The sequence below is a fragment of the Sarcophilus harrisii genome, chromosome 2 (assembly GCF_902635505.1).
Source record: "Sarcophilus harrisii chromosome 2, mSarHar1.11, whole genome shotgun sequence".
Lineage (NCBI taxonomy): Eukaryota > Metazoa > Chordata > Mammalia > Dasyuromorphia > Dasyuridae > Sarcophilus > Sarcophilus harrisii.
In genome coordinates, this window is record NC_045427.1 from 329,274,324 (window position 1) to 329,288,450 (window position 14,127).

Consider the following 14,127-nt stretch of genomic DNA (forward strand, 5'->3'; position numbering starts at 1 on the left):
CAAGCAACTTCCTCATTTTTCTTTAACATCTTCCAAAAAATACACAACTCATCTGAGAAAATACAAAGATCCATAGCTGAGAAACATTTTATTTGAATAAAATGAACAGAGACAGAAACAGAAGTAATAATCACAGTACTCTATAGTCCAGAGATGTCAAAAACTAAGCTGGTAGACCTCAATGGGCCCACAACACTGTTAAGTGCAGACTGAAGTATATTAAAAAGTATTTGGGAAATATTTAACTGTAAGAGGGCCAGTATTAATATGAACAGCAAAAATCTGGTCCAAGTATTACTTAAGACCTGATCTCAAGTTAGGGTGAGAGATTCACACTATTGGCTCACCATCTCCCTAACAGTGAATTATAAAGACATACTTGATAAATTTAGGATAATCTTTTTTTTTTTCTGATGCAGTTGGGGTTAAGTGACTTGCCCAAGGTCACACAGCTGGGAATTTAGAATAATCTTGATGGAAAATGCATGATGGAGAAAGCATTTTAACCCCTTAACAATGAATTAAAGACATCCTTGAGATAAATACATTAGTATGATAATTTCTATTTACTACTCTGTTTTGACAAGTACTTTGGTATTGATAAACATCACAACTATTCTTTTGGTATTGATGAACATCACAACTATGCTATTTACAATTCTGTGTTGATAAGTACCTTGGTATTGATAGTTTAATTTGGATACTGAAATGTCAAAATATGGATTGTGCATTAATCCTGGAAGGTATATGATGTCACCTGAAGGTAACTAGTAATAATGTAATACTAGCTTAAAGAGACTATAAATCCTAGCCCTCAGATTAATAAATGGAGATTGCAAAGTATATCTTCTACCTAGTCTGGGATATTCATTCACCCTCTCAGTGTGTCCACTGGAGCTGGGCTTCAACATTTAACAAAATAAATACAAATACAATAAAACATAGGTAATGATGAAGTATAGATTTGGGGTACCCAAATGAAAATGAGGTCTAGTGGCAGGTTTGGGGTACAGGGAGACAAATAGAACTCCCCTTCAACCATCTTTGGATTCGACGCAAGGGTAGAGAGAAAAATGAGGTCTAGTGGCGGCGCAAGAGTCCCCTGTAAAGAAATTTACAGACTCGAAAACCTAGATTGATAAAAGAGGTTTATTATAGGGACTGGAAGAAAGGTTAAAGTCTAATTAGTAAAAAGTATTAGGTAAAGAGAAGAGGGCACTGGAAATATTACTCCAGTGGGCAGAAATCCTTGACATGCCAGGTATTAGGCTGGCATGTTTGGAACCTCTGCAAAGAGAGGACTCCAGCTTGGCTCTTTTATAATGAGAGATTTAGCTAAAGGGGCCTGTGGGTGGAGTCCCAAGTTGGCTTAGATTCAGTGGGGGCTGGGACAACCCCAGATCTCCTATTGGAATTCAAAAGGAGTGCTTTTGATCAGGACTTGTGAATCCAAGGTCCTAGCTTCCTGAATTGATAAAGCATCAGTTAGGAAGGGTTGGGAATCAGAAAGGAATCAATCTTAAAGGACTAGTTTCTTAAAGGGACCACAACCCGCTTCAATATTACACTTCAAAACTAAATCATTTTAAAACAATGCCAAAAAAGCTAAGGTCTCCCACTACATCCAGTACTATCTCCTGATCTGTATACATCAAACTGATCTATAACTTGTCACTGGACCCAGAGGTTCTTGAGGAAAAAGTGAAGCTGGTGATTTTGCACAACTCTCCATCACTTAAATTCAATTCACTTATATGTCATGGCATCCCTTCCTAATGTCATGGTCCTATTCAAGAACAAAAGACAAACAACAACAAGTCAATATGAAACACACAAGGATCCTTATGTTTAGAAGTCCCCAGTTTGTATTTGAGTTAGCACTAAATAATGACTCTAAACAAATTTTAGAATGACAGAACATCCAAAAAAATGGAGTAGAACATTTTCTAGCTGAAGACAATATAGAAGTTCAACAGAAAAGGTCTGTGATACCAGGGTGGGAGTCCTGAGGGAGTGCATACTGGTGCCACCCCAGCCTGACTTCTGAAACAGCAGTCATACTGATGGCTTTCAGAACTCTCAGCCCAGAGACACCAAACAGGAGCTAGAGAAGGTCAGCAGAAAAAGGCTGTAACTTATGGGGGTGAACCTTCAATCTGTGTCCCCTTTCATCTGTAAAAGAGGGGAGATTGGTGTCTCAGGCTGACCGCTGGGAAAAGCATACCTTCCCAGTTATCTGACCAGAGATGTGGTCACACCCTCTATTGAGTTGAAGATTAGCTTGGGGCCACTGCCAGTAGATGAAACTCCTAGGTAAGTGGTCCCATTCAGTTGAAGATCTGGGCCTGATATTCCTATTGAGTGGCTTGAAACTCCAAGATAAGTACTCTCTTTTCAACTGGAAATCTAAGCCCCTGGTGGTGACAACATCGAAGGAATCTCATTCAGTTGTGAATGGAAGCCAGAGCCTCAGACTGCTAATTTAAAAAAGACAATTCTGAACTCCAAATCTCTGCAGAAATCCGAAACAGGAATTTGCTTTGCCAATGAAGCTGAACCCGACCAGAGGGGATTCCTCATCTCAATTCCCACACCTCTTCTCAACCACTAGAACCGCATCAGAACCAAAGTGGGAACAAAGTCAAAGCTCCTGTATCCAAAGCCTTCACAAAAAAATAAGAATTTGGCTCAGGCTTTGGAAAAGTTCAAAAAAGACTCTGAAAATCAAGTACAAGAGAAAGAGAAAAAATTAGGGAAAAAATGGAGAGAGGTGCAAAAGGAAATATAAAAAGCTAATGAGGGGAAGAATGCCTTAAAAAGCAAAACTGACCAATTGGCAAAGGAGGTACAAAAGCTTACTGAGGAAAATAATTCCTTTAAAATTAGAATTGAAGAAAATTTTTATTATATCGAGTAAAAAGCTTTTGTACAAACAAAACTAATGTAGACAGGATTAGAAGGGAAACGATAAATTGGGAAAATGTAGGGTTCTTGTTTGGTTTTCTGGAGGTCTTTGCTCTGGGAGCAGCCCTCTTTTCAGTAATCACCACGTGAATAGCCACATGTTAAAGTCCAAATCCTTTATTATCTCTTTCACAATCTAGTTTCCTTGCCTAGAGCCCAAGCTAGTTTTCTTAGAGGCCTTCCAGAATTGGTTTCAGTGGGGGAAGTGCAGGAGGCCAGCCCAGCCACCACTATAGTGTGAGATGAAATGAATGAATCTGTCTCTCCTTGGCTCCGAGAGCTTGAGCTCCCGCCTCCAGTCTGCTTGTCTTCTCTGGCTCTGAATCCCACCTGGCTTATATGCTCTATTCTAAGTATAAACCAATCATTATATCACTAGGAAACCATTATTTGTTGTAAGAGTAAATCAATCATACTGAACTTAAGAGAACTATTAAGCACCATGCTAAACTAGACAACCATTGTCTTTATCAATTCCACTGACTTAGCACCTTGTAAGAATCCTTGTTTCAAGTTCAGAGTTCTGGCCCATAACAGGAAAACATTTTTACAGTTAAAGGTTCTGATAAAAGGCCTCATTTCCAAAATATATAGAGAATTGACTTTAATTTATAAGAATTCAAGCCATTCTCCATTTGATAAATTGTCAAAGGATATGAACAGACAGTTTTCAGATGATGAAATTGAAACCATTTCTACTCATATGAAATGGTGTTCCAAATCACTATTGATCAGAGAAATGCAAATTAAGACAACTCTGAGATACCACTACATACCTGTCAGATTGGCTAAGATGACAGGAAAAGATAATCATGAATGTTGGAGGGGATGTTTACCTGTTCATCAGCTGTAAAATGAGCAGCAGAAGGAAATGGCAAAGCTATTCTAGTATCTTTGTTGAGAAAACTCCAAATGGGGTCACAAAGAATTTGATATGACTCAAAAAAAAATTCACATACCACAATATGTTTAATCATTCTCCAGTAACTGGACAGAATTTATTTTAAAATGGTTCTGTTATAAATAGTGCCACTATTAATAGTTTTGTAAATACAAGTCTTTTTTTGTTGCCAATAACTTCCCTGGGGGCATAAACCTAATAGTGAAAATACTATATAAAAAATATGAACAATTTTCTCATTTTCTTTGCATGATTCCAATTTTTCCTAAAAAATGGAAAATTTACCTGTTTTTCAATAGCTTAACTTATTCCAAATTTTTCTGTTTTTTGATAAATAGGTGTTATGTTGTAATAGTTTACATTTCTCTATTAATAATTTTCAGAATTTTTAAGATGATTGTTGATAGTTTACATTTCTTCTTTTGAGAGCTGTTTTGTCATTTCTTTTGATCTCTTATCTGTGAGAAAAGATTAAAGATTATAGAGTTGTTCCAATTACCTGTAGATTTTGGGTATCAGACTTTGATCAGAGATTTTTTTGTGCAGATTTCCTCCCATGTTGTAACTTTTCTTCTTACCTTAGTTGCATTCCTATTATGTGTGCAGGTTTTTTTTTTTTTTTTTTTAATATAACCAAAGTAGCTTGGATTGTCTTTTATAATATTTCCTTTGTTATTGTTGGCTACAAATTCAGCACTTGGCTTCATTCTGAGACAGCGAAATTTAAGAGCACTTTTAATAGAAGGCATTAAGAAAGGGTTTTCTCAGGCAAAGTCAGGAACTATATGAATACAACTACAAAACCCTTTCCATACAAATGAAGTCAGATAATCAATTGGAAAAATATCAAGTACTTGTGGGTATGAGGTCAAGATAATATAGTAAAAATGACAATACTAGCTAAATTAATCTACTTATCCAGTGCCATATCAAATTCCCATGAAATTATTTTACAAATCTAGAAAAAATACTGAAGTTCATCTGGAAGAACAAAAGGTCAAAAATTTCAAGGGAATTAATGAAAAAAAAAAATGCAATGAAGGTGGTTTAGCTATGCCAGACCTAAAACTATATATAAAAAAGCAGCAGTCATCAAAACCATTTGGTACTGCCTAAGAAATAGAGTAGTCAATTAGTGGAATAGATTCACACTATGAAATAGTCAATGATTATAGTAATCTAGTGTTTGATGAACCCCCAAACCCCAGCTTTTGGAATAAGAACTCACTATTTGACAAAAACTGCTGGGAAAATTGGAAACTAGGATGGCAGAAACTAAGCATTGATCTACACCTAACACTATATAACAAGATAAGGTCTAAATGGGCTCATGATTTAGATATAGAGTGATATTATAAACAAATTAGAACAACAAAATATAGTTTATTTCTCAGATCTGTGGAGAAGGAAGGAATTTGTGGCCAAAGAAGAACTATAGTTCATTACTGAACACCAAATAGATAATTTTGGTTATATTAAGTTAAAAAGTTTTTGTACAAACAAAACTAATGCAAACAAAATTAGAAGAGAAGCAATAGATTGGACAAACATTTTTATATTCAAGGGTTCTGGTAAAGACCTCATTTCTAAAATATATAGAGAAGTGACTCAAATTTATAAGAATTCTAGCCATTCTCTTATTGATAAATGGTCATAGGATATGAACAGACAATTCTCACATGAAGAAATTGAAACTATTTCTAGTCATATGAAAAGGTGCTCTAAATCACTGTTGTTCAGAGAAATGCAAATTAAGACAACTCTAAGATACCACTACACATCTTTCAGATTGGCTAATATGACAGGAAAAGATAATGATGAATGTTGGATGTGGGAAAACTGGGATATTAATACATTATTGGTGGAGTTGTGAACTAATCTAACCATTCTGGAGAGCAATTTGGAACTATGCCCAAAGGGCTATCAAAATGTACATACCCTTTGATCCAGCTGTGTTTCTACTGGGTTTATATCCCAAAGATATTTTAAAGGAAGGACATGTGTAAAAATGTTTGTGGCAGCCCTTTTTATAGTGGCAAGAAACTGGAAACTGAGTGAATGCCCATCAGTTGGAGAATGGTATATGAATATTATTGTTCTCTAAGAAACAATCAGCAGGATGATTTTAGAGAGGACTGAATATCAACTATATTGATGCTAAGTGAAATGATCAGAACCAGAACATCACTGTACACAGAAACAACAAGATTATATGATGATCAATTCTGATGGACATGGCTCTTTTCAACAATGAGATGATTGAGGCCAGTTCCAATGATCTTGTGATGAAGAGAGCCATCTATAACCAGAGAGAAGACTGTGGAAACTGACTATAAATCACAACATGGCATTTTTAGTCTTTTTGTTGTTTGCTTGAATTTTATTTTCTTTCTCATTTTTCCTTTTTGATGTGATTTTTCTTGTGCAGCAAGATAATTGTATAAATATGTATGCATATATTGGATTTAGCATATTTTTACCATGTTTAACATATATTGGATTACTTACCATCTAGGGAGAGGGTGGGAGGAGGGGGGGTGGAAATTGGAAACAAGGTTTTGCAAGGGTCAATGTTGAAAAATTATTCATGCATATGTTTTGAAAATAAAAAGCTATAATTAAAAAAAACGTTTTCTCTTTCTCTCCTTTCACCAATTAACATTGGCATCTTGCTACTGAAACATAGTAGTAATAGTGGAGATATGTTCTTGCATGTAACCTGAATGGAAAATTTAAGGATGTTGCTTCTTGAACCCAAACCTCTTGAGAAGAGTGGTCCAAGAAGAGAGACAACACCTACTTAGGGAATCCTGTTCTTTGGAAGATGGCAGGTCTTGCAGACAAAACTCCATAAGATCAGAACTGGAGAAGCCTTCTACTGGTCCTAGGGCAAGAGCTCTAATTCTTTTTGGAAAAAAAAAAATGTTTCAGAGGCTATGGCTTTCTGGCTAAACAATGGGCACTGAAAAGGTCAAGTGAGCTCAGGGGAGCAACATGCCCTGCAGAGAGCAGGTCCAATGAGCCTGAAAGAATAACATGTATAGCCAATATGTCTTACCCAATGAGTAGAATTGTGTAAATATCACCAGAAGATGTCAATGGCTGGGAAGCATTGATGTGTAAATTGTTTATCCCCTTATTGTATTCCCTTGTGGTCAACTCATGAATGATCTCTGTATTTACTCACTCATCCCAATGATGGTATCTATGTTCCTAGAAGCATTTTACCCATGAAGAATGCTCTATTATTATTCTATTAAATGTGCTATTGCCTTGTTAATGCTGTAAAGTTACCCATGCATATATCCTGTAAATAAAAGGCTATTAAATAAAATAAAATGTGCTATTGCCTCCAGGATTAAATATAAAATCACCTCTTTGGTTTTTAAGACATCTGCAACCTGGCCCCTTCCTACTTTTCTAGTTACATTTTATTGTCCTTATAATTCCAACTTCTGGACCACAGATAGATGTCATTTAGATGTCCTCTCTCCTCATCTCCACTTCTTGCCTCTTTCGAATCTCAGCTCAATTTTACATTCTGCAAGAATACTTTAATAATTCCACTTACTGCTAGTGCCTGGTCACAGATTACCTTGTTTGGGGGTTTTTTGAGGATTTTTTTTCATAAATGTGACTGCCTTTTCTTCTATTCCCAGAATGCTGTTTCTCCAAAAATATATCTTCTGGCTCCCCTAGCTTCCTTCAGAAATCTCAAATTTGACATTTTTTCCAGTTCCCAATTACTGTTGCCTTCATTCTGAGATTACAAATCTTTAACACATATAGTAATTTGTATGTTAAGTCCTCCAATGAAATGTGGACTCCTTGAGGCTAGGAACTGTGTTTTGTGCTTTATTCCCAATGTTTAGTACAGTGCCTCCAACATAGTAAACTTAAAAAATGCTAGGTGAGAATCCAATCATTCTGGAGAGCTATCTGGAATTATGCCAAAAAGTTATCAAACTGTGTATACCCTTTGATCCAGCAGTGCTACTACTGGGCTTATATCCCAAAGATATAAGGGAAAGGGAAGGGACCTGTATGTGCCAAAATATTTGTGGCAGCCCTGTTTCCTGGCAGAAACTGGAAAATGAATGAATGCCCATCAATTGGAGAATGTTTGGGTAAATTGTGGTATATGAATGTTATGGAATATTATTGTTCTGTAAGAAATGACCAGCAGGATGAATACAGAGAGGCTTGGAGAGACTTATGTGAACTGATGCTAAGTGAAATGAGCAGAACCAGGAGATCATTATATACTTCAACAACGATACTGTATGAGGATGTATTCTGATGGAAGTGGATATCTTTAACAAAGAGAAGATCTAACTCAGTTCCAATTGACCAATGATGGAAGCAGCTACACCCAGAGAAGGAACACTGGGAAATGAGTGTAAACTGTTTGCATTTTTGTTTTTCTTCCCAGGTTATTTTTACCTTCTGAATCCAATTCTCCCTGTGCAACAAAAGAACTGTTTGGTTCTGCACACATATATTGCATCTAGGATATACTGTAACATATTTAACATGTATAAGACTGGTTGCCATCTAGGGGAGGGGGTGGAGGAAGGGAAGGTAAAAGTCAGAACAGAAGTGAGTGCAAGGGATAATGTAAAAAATTACCCAGCCCTATGTTCTGTCAATAAAAAGTTAAAAAAAAACAAAACTGAAAAAAAAAAATGCTAGTTGATTGCCTAAAGACAGAACCTAGGATTCTTTGTTATCTTTCTTATATTTCTTCCTCTCTTCGCTGCCCACTTTCTCAATTTCAAAAAATTTTGTTCTTCTCCCCCAACCTCATTTCATCAGCATGTCCCAGTTGTGTTCTTTTCCTTTTCAAGTTTCAAGTTCTTTTTGAAATTCCAAATCTTTGTTATTTTAATTAGGTGAAATATTACACCATCTATTAGGTATGCCTCAGAGGTTCCAATATTCTTAATTGCCTCCTTAAGGCTAGTAGTTACTATCTTTTATACCTTAATTTCATCCAATCTAGATTACTTTTTAAAAAGTTTAATTTCTATCACCTCTTTGCATGTTTGGATATCTTCAAAATAGTTTAATTTCTTTGACCTCTTTGCATTTTTGGATTATTTCAAAAGGAAAGTTTCTGACCTCAGTGGAGCAACTCATTTTTTTTTTTTTTTCATATTAAAAAAAGCCATTTTGCATGATAGGTTACCTTGGGGTAATACCTAGTTTCCCTTTGCTGTTCAGTACATACATTTTGTTGAGACATTGGTGGTATAGAGATTAAGAGCTCTGGCCTTTCCATTCTGTCTCTAATACTTACTAGCTATCTGACACTAACTAAGTCATTTACTTTCTTAGAGCCTCACTTCTTCATTTGTAGAATGGGGATAACTGTAGACTTGTAACAATCAAGTCACCTACTATTATAATTCTTCTCCGAAGTAGTGATTCTACTTGCTGGAGAGGGAGGTGGAAATGGGGAATGTGCTGAATAGGGTAAGACAGTCTTTGTCTTCTGGGAATTCACCATTATAGTCTGGGTATGAGCATCACTATTAACACGGTATTGCATAAATTAATGTATAATGGAACATAAAGTAACACGTGATGCCACAGGATCAAAGATTTAGAGGCGATGAAGAAACAAATTCAGAAACAGGCTCCTCAAAGTCACGAGAATATAACTGCATAAAGTACAAATTGGAAAACGAAAAACATTTTAGGAAGTAAATGATCGAACAGAGAGTCAATCCCTATCCTGTGACTCATAAGTTTCTTGAAGAGGTGGCATTGTAACTTTTAAAAAAGTTAAAAGCCCAAACGCTAGTTTTTATTTCATTTTTTATCCATCAGAGAAAGCCAGGGACTGGGTTTTTAACTGTTCTTGTGCCCTTACACTTTCTCATTTCTGATGCCTTTTCAAGAAGTCCAGAGACGCCACATTCCTACTACACTCATACAAGTTTTCCCAGAAACTAGGCTTTCAAAGATGACGTGTCATTGTTGCAAAATATCAGCGACAAAGCCAAGAAGGCCCTCATCTTAGTATGCCGTCACTTCACCGTGTGGGTGCCCGGACAGGTTTCATCCATCTGAAATAGAACGCTCCCCTCAGCCCGGCTCCTATGCAAATGTTACCTGGGCACCTGTGCTCCAACTCATCACCTCGCGCCTGACGGGAAGGGGCGGGACGACTAAAACTGAATGACGGTGCCCCTGCCTAATGGGCTACAGGAGGCCGGTTAAGGCGTCTCGAGACGTGACTGAAAGGAACCAACCAGGAGGCAAGGAGGCGGGGCGTGGGGCCGGAGGCTGAGACGGTCGCCAGCTGTGTCACAATCTACGCCGCCTCGGCTCGAGCCCAGCTGCCACCTGCGTCGCTCCGCTGCCAGCGAGGAGAGGGGGCTGCGCGAGAATGAGCGCGGAAGAAGCGCAGGCTGGCTCGGCGTGCCGGAGGAGAGCTGGGTGAAGGTACTGAAACTGTGGCGCGCTCCTCCCGGACCCTCTATGCTGAATGGCGAGAGCACAGAGCCCCGAGAGCCGGGTCTCTTAGCGGCCGTGTAGCTGCTGCTGCTGAAGGGGAGAATGGGCCGCGCCGCGGCGGCGTGGAGCCGCTGAGGACCGCCGAGGCTGCGGCTCCGTTGCTTCGGGCCTCGGGACGGCCCCAGTGCCCATCTCCCATCGGGCCGGGGATGAGTTAGCCCGGGGGATTGGTGCTGCTACGGGCGGGGATCACGGCGGTCCAGCGCGCCCGCCGAAGCTAAGGCTCCCCGCGTTCGGAAGCCACTAGCTAGCCCGCTCCCTCCTCCCCGCCCCGCGACCTCGGGGACCATGAGGTTCCGCATCTACAAGCGGAAGGTGCTGATTCTGACGCTGGTGGTGGCTGCCTGCGGCTTCGTCTTCTGGAGCAGTAACGGGCGGCAGCGGAAGAATGAGGCCTTCGCCGGCTCGGCGTCTGCTCCGGCGCGGGTTGCAGGCCCCGGCGACCTCCGCCGATTTCCCAACGGTACGGCAGCCCCGCCGCCCGAGGTGGACAACATGACGCTGGTGTACCGGTCGCTGGTGTATCAGGTGAACTTTGACCAGACGCTGAGAAACGCGGCGTCTGGGGGAGCGGGAGCCGCGGGAGCTGGCGGCGAAAAGGCCGGCGGCGGTGCTGCCGGGGGCCCCGCGCAACTGGAGCCGGAGCTCGTGCTGGTGGTCCAGGTGCACAACCGGCCCGACTACCTCAAGCTGCTACTGGACTCGCTTCGCAGAGTCCAGGGCATCGGTAACCTCTTAGTCATCTTTAGCCACGATTTTTGGTCGGCCGAGATCAATCAGCTGATCGCCGGAATAGATTTCTGCCCAGTGCTGCAGGTCTTCTTCCCTTTCAGCATCCAGCTGTATCCCAACGAGTTCCCCGGCAACGACCCCAAAGATTGTCCCCGAGACTTGGAGAAGAAAGCGGCTTTGAAAATGGGCTGCATCAATGCGGAATATCCGGACTCCTTCGGCCATTACCGAGAGGCCAAGTTTTCTCAGACCAAACACCACTGGTGGTGGAAGCTGCATTTCGTCTGGGAGAGGGTCAAGATTCTCCATAATTATGCTGGTCTTATAGTCTTTCTGGAGGAGGATCACTATCTATCCCCAGACTTTTTTCACGTGCTCAAAAAAATGTGGAAATTGAAACTGCAGGAATGCCCTGAGTGTGATGTGCTCTCCCTGGGGTCCTATTCTGTTAGTCGAAGTTTCTTTGGCAAAGCAGACAAGGTGGAAGTGAAAACTTGGAAATCTACGGAGCACAATATGGGCCTAGTGTTGACTCGAGGTACATATGAGAAACTGATTGAGTGCACAGATACTTTCTGTACTTATGATGATTATAACTGGGACTGGACTCTTCAATATTTGACTACAACTTGTCTTAAAAATTTCTGGAAAGTCATGGTTCCTGAAGTTCCTAGGATTTATCATGCTGGAGACTGTGGTATGCACCACAAGGATCCCTGTAGACCATCCACCCAGAGTGCCCAAATTGAATTGCTCTTAAACAAAAACAAACAGTATCTGTTTCCTAAGAGTCTAAGTATCATTAAAAAATATGCTTTGGCTCCTCTCCTCCCACATGGGAAAAATGGAGGGTGGGGAGATATTAGGGACCATGAACTCTGTAAAAGTTATAGAAGACTGCAGTGAGAACTGCAAAAATAAAAAAAATGACAGTTTTTAAAACTTGGGATCTTTTTGGTCTAAAGGACACAAAACTGTATAAAATGATTTAGGATTTGGTTTCTGCTTTAATACAAATAAACATTCTTGTTGAAAGTGTTGAAAAAATAGTATTTTTTTTTTAATCACATCTTTTACATTTTTAACTGGAACAAATTCTGTTTTGAGGGTAGTATTCCAAAGTCCAAAATCCCAACTACCAAAAAATTAAATTGGAAGGGCTGTGGAATAAGAAAAAACTACTAAAATTCATCTATTACAAATTTTTATGTTTGTGTACTTTTCTACTTTGAAAATTTTTAAACACTGAAAATCATTTTTTAAATTGTAAAAAACAGTAAAAGTACGACTGGTTTTATAATCCAATCAAGTTATTTTCAGAATGGCAGATAATTATGTAATATTACATGAAGACCTGCCTGAACAGAACAGTCTTTCTTTTGGTATAGAAAACTTAAAACATTGTTTCTACTTTAATGTAGAAATGTTTTGTTTTTTTTTAAGGTTGCCAAAATAAAAATCCACATGTTTGCATTTAAGAATTCTTGATATTTTTTAGGTCAATTTTATAACCCCAATGTCAAAATTTAGTTGACCTTTGTATTTAAAAATCTAATGTTATTTGGAAAACATAAGAATACTAGACTAGGAATCGGAGGAACTGGACATACAATGGTCTTGCCCCACTGTGTAACCTCTCTGAACCTCAATCTCTTCATCTGTAAAATGAATAAAAGTGTATTACCTACCTCAGAGGGAAGTTGTGAAGATCAGCTAAGCATGTGAGTTTGAATTAACTACTAAGAATGTGTAATAATTCTTAATTTCAAATAATTCATCCTTTCCCAAAAAGAATACCAATGAACCAGTCCTTTTTGGAAGAAAATATTTAACTTTCAAATTATCCAAACACAGAAAACGATAAGACTTTAATGGAAATGAAACTTAAAATGACAAATTACAAAGACCCAGAAGCTTATTTAAAATATTCATACATGGAGTAGTAAAAAATTTTAATTTTATCCAATTGTAGTTGACTAAAGAAAACTAGATTCTATACAAAATAAATGCGAGAAAATCCAACAAAAATAAACTAATTACATGGATTTAAAGTCTTTATCACATTCTATCCAGCTGAGAAGAAACTTTTTATGCAGCATTTTGCCCATCATCCTATACCTCTCATCACTCCTAGCTTAGGTTTCCCAGATTTTGCAGGTTTGGCCTAAAATTCTCATTCTAAAAAGCTCTCAAAACCCCAGATCAGTTTTCTGGGATTTTCAATGACTCAATGGGTCAGCCACTATGTACAGTCCAAAAAGTAACACATTTCTTCACTCGGTATACCTTGTTGGCCAGCAAATAAGTACTTTTAAACTTCTTGTTCCTGCTGGATTCAAGTGAGTTTTAGTCAAAAGCCTAATGATAACAGACTGTATTGCAGGGAATTAATTGAATGTTCATTTCATGTCTTTGACTTTATTTTTCTCCCATTCCAGGAAGCATGAAAAATTTACTTTATGTAGATTTTATTTTTGTTTTCTGGAATATAACAAATTTTCTTCTTCAATTTTTAAATATTTTTCTTGAAAAAAGTTACTGTTATGTGAAACTAAAAGACATTTTAATATTTTAGTAATACATTCTAAGAAACACTGATGAAATTTTAAAGTAATCATTAGAAAAAGTGTCTGATATCCTATTATATAGGGTAAGGCAAAAAACAAACATTTTCAGAGCTGAAGCAAAAATATTAAATACTATTTTGTTTGGGGAATATTTTATTTTGTTTAGTGATTGTCAAGGGTTTAAAAAAAAGGTTTTTTTTAAATCCCTTCTGAGCTAGGATAGAAGTTCTTTATGATATAATGCAAGTCTAGAATAATTGGATAAAACCTGGTTTAAGATATCACAGTTTTAAAATTCTGCCCTATGTATTGCTAGTTGATGCCTAACTTCTTAGGAACTATAATGAGTAACAAACATTCCAATTTTGGGTATATTTCAAGACAAAAAAAATTATCAACAAAGGGGAAAAAAATGTTAAATTTTTAAAATTTAAAGCACTC

General features: G+C 38.2%; 1 protein-coding gene across 1 annotated transcript; it reads left to right on the forward strand.

Moving 5' to 3' along the window:
- The first annotated feature begins 10,083 nt into the window (after nucleotides 1-10,083).
- Nucleotides 10,084-14,060, forward strand: MGAT2 (alpha-1,6-mannosyl-glycoprotein 2-beta-N-acetylglucosaminyltransferase). Its single transcript, XM_012549109.3, has one exon. The coding sequence runs from the start codon at nucleotides 10,676-10,678 to the stop codon at nucleotides 12,023-12,025; it is 1,350 nt and encodes a 449-aa protein (XP_012404563.1). The 5' UTR covers nucleotides 10,084-10,675; the 3' UTR covers nucleotides 12,026-14,060.
- The last annotated feature ends 67 nt before the right edge of the window (nucleotides 14,061-14,127 follow it).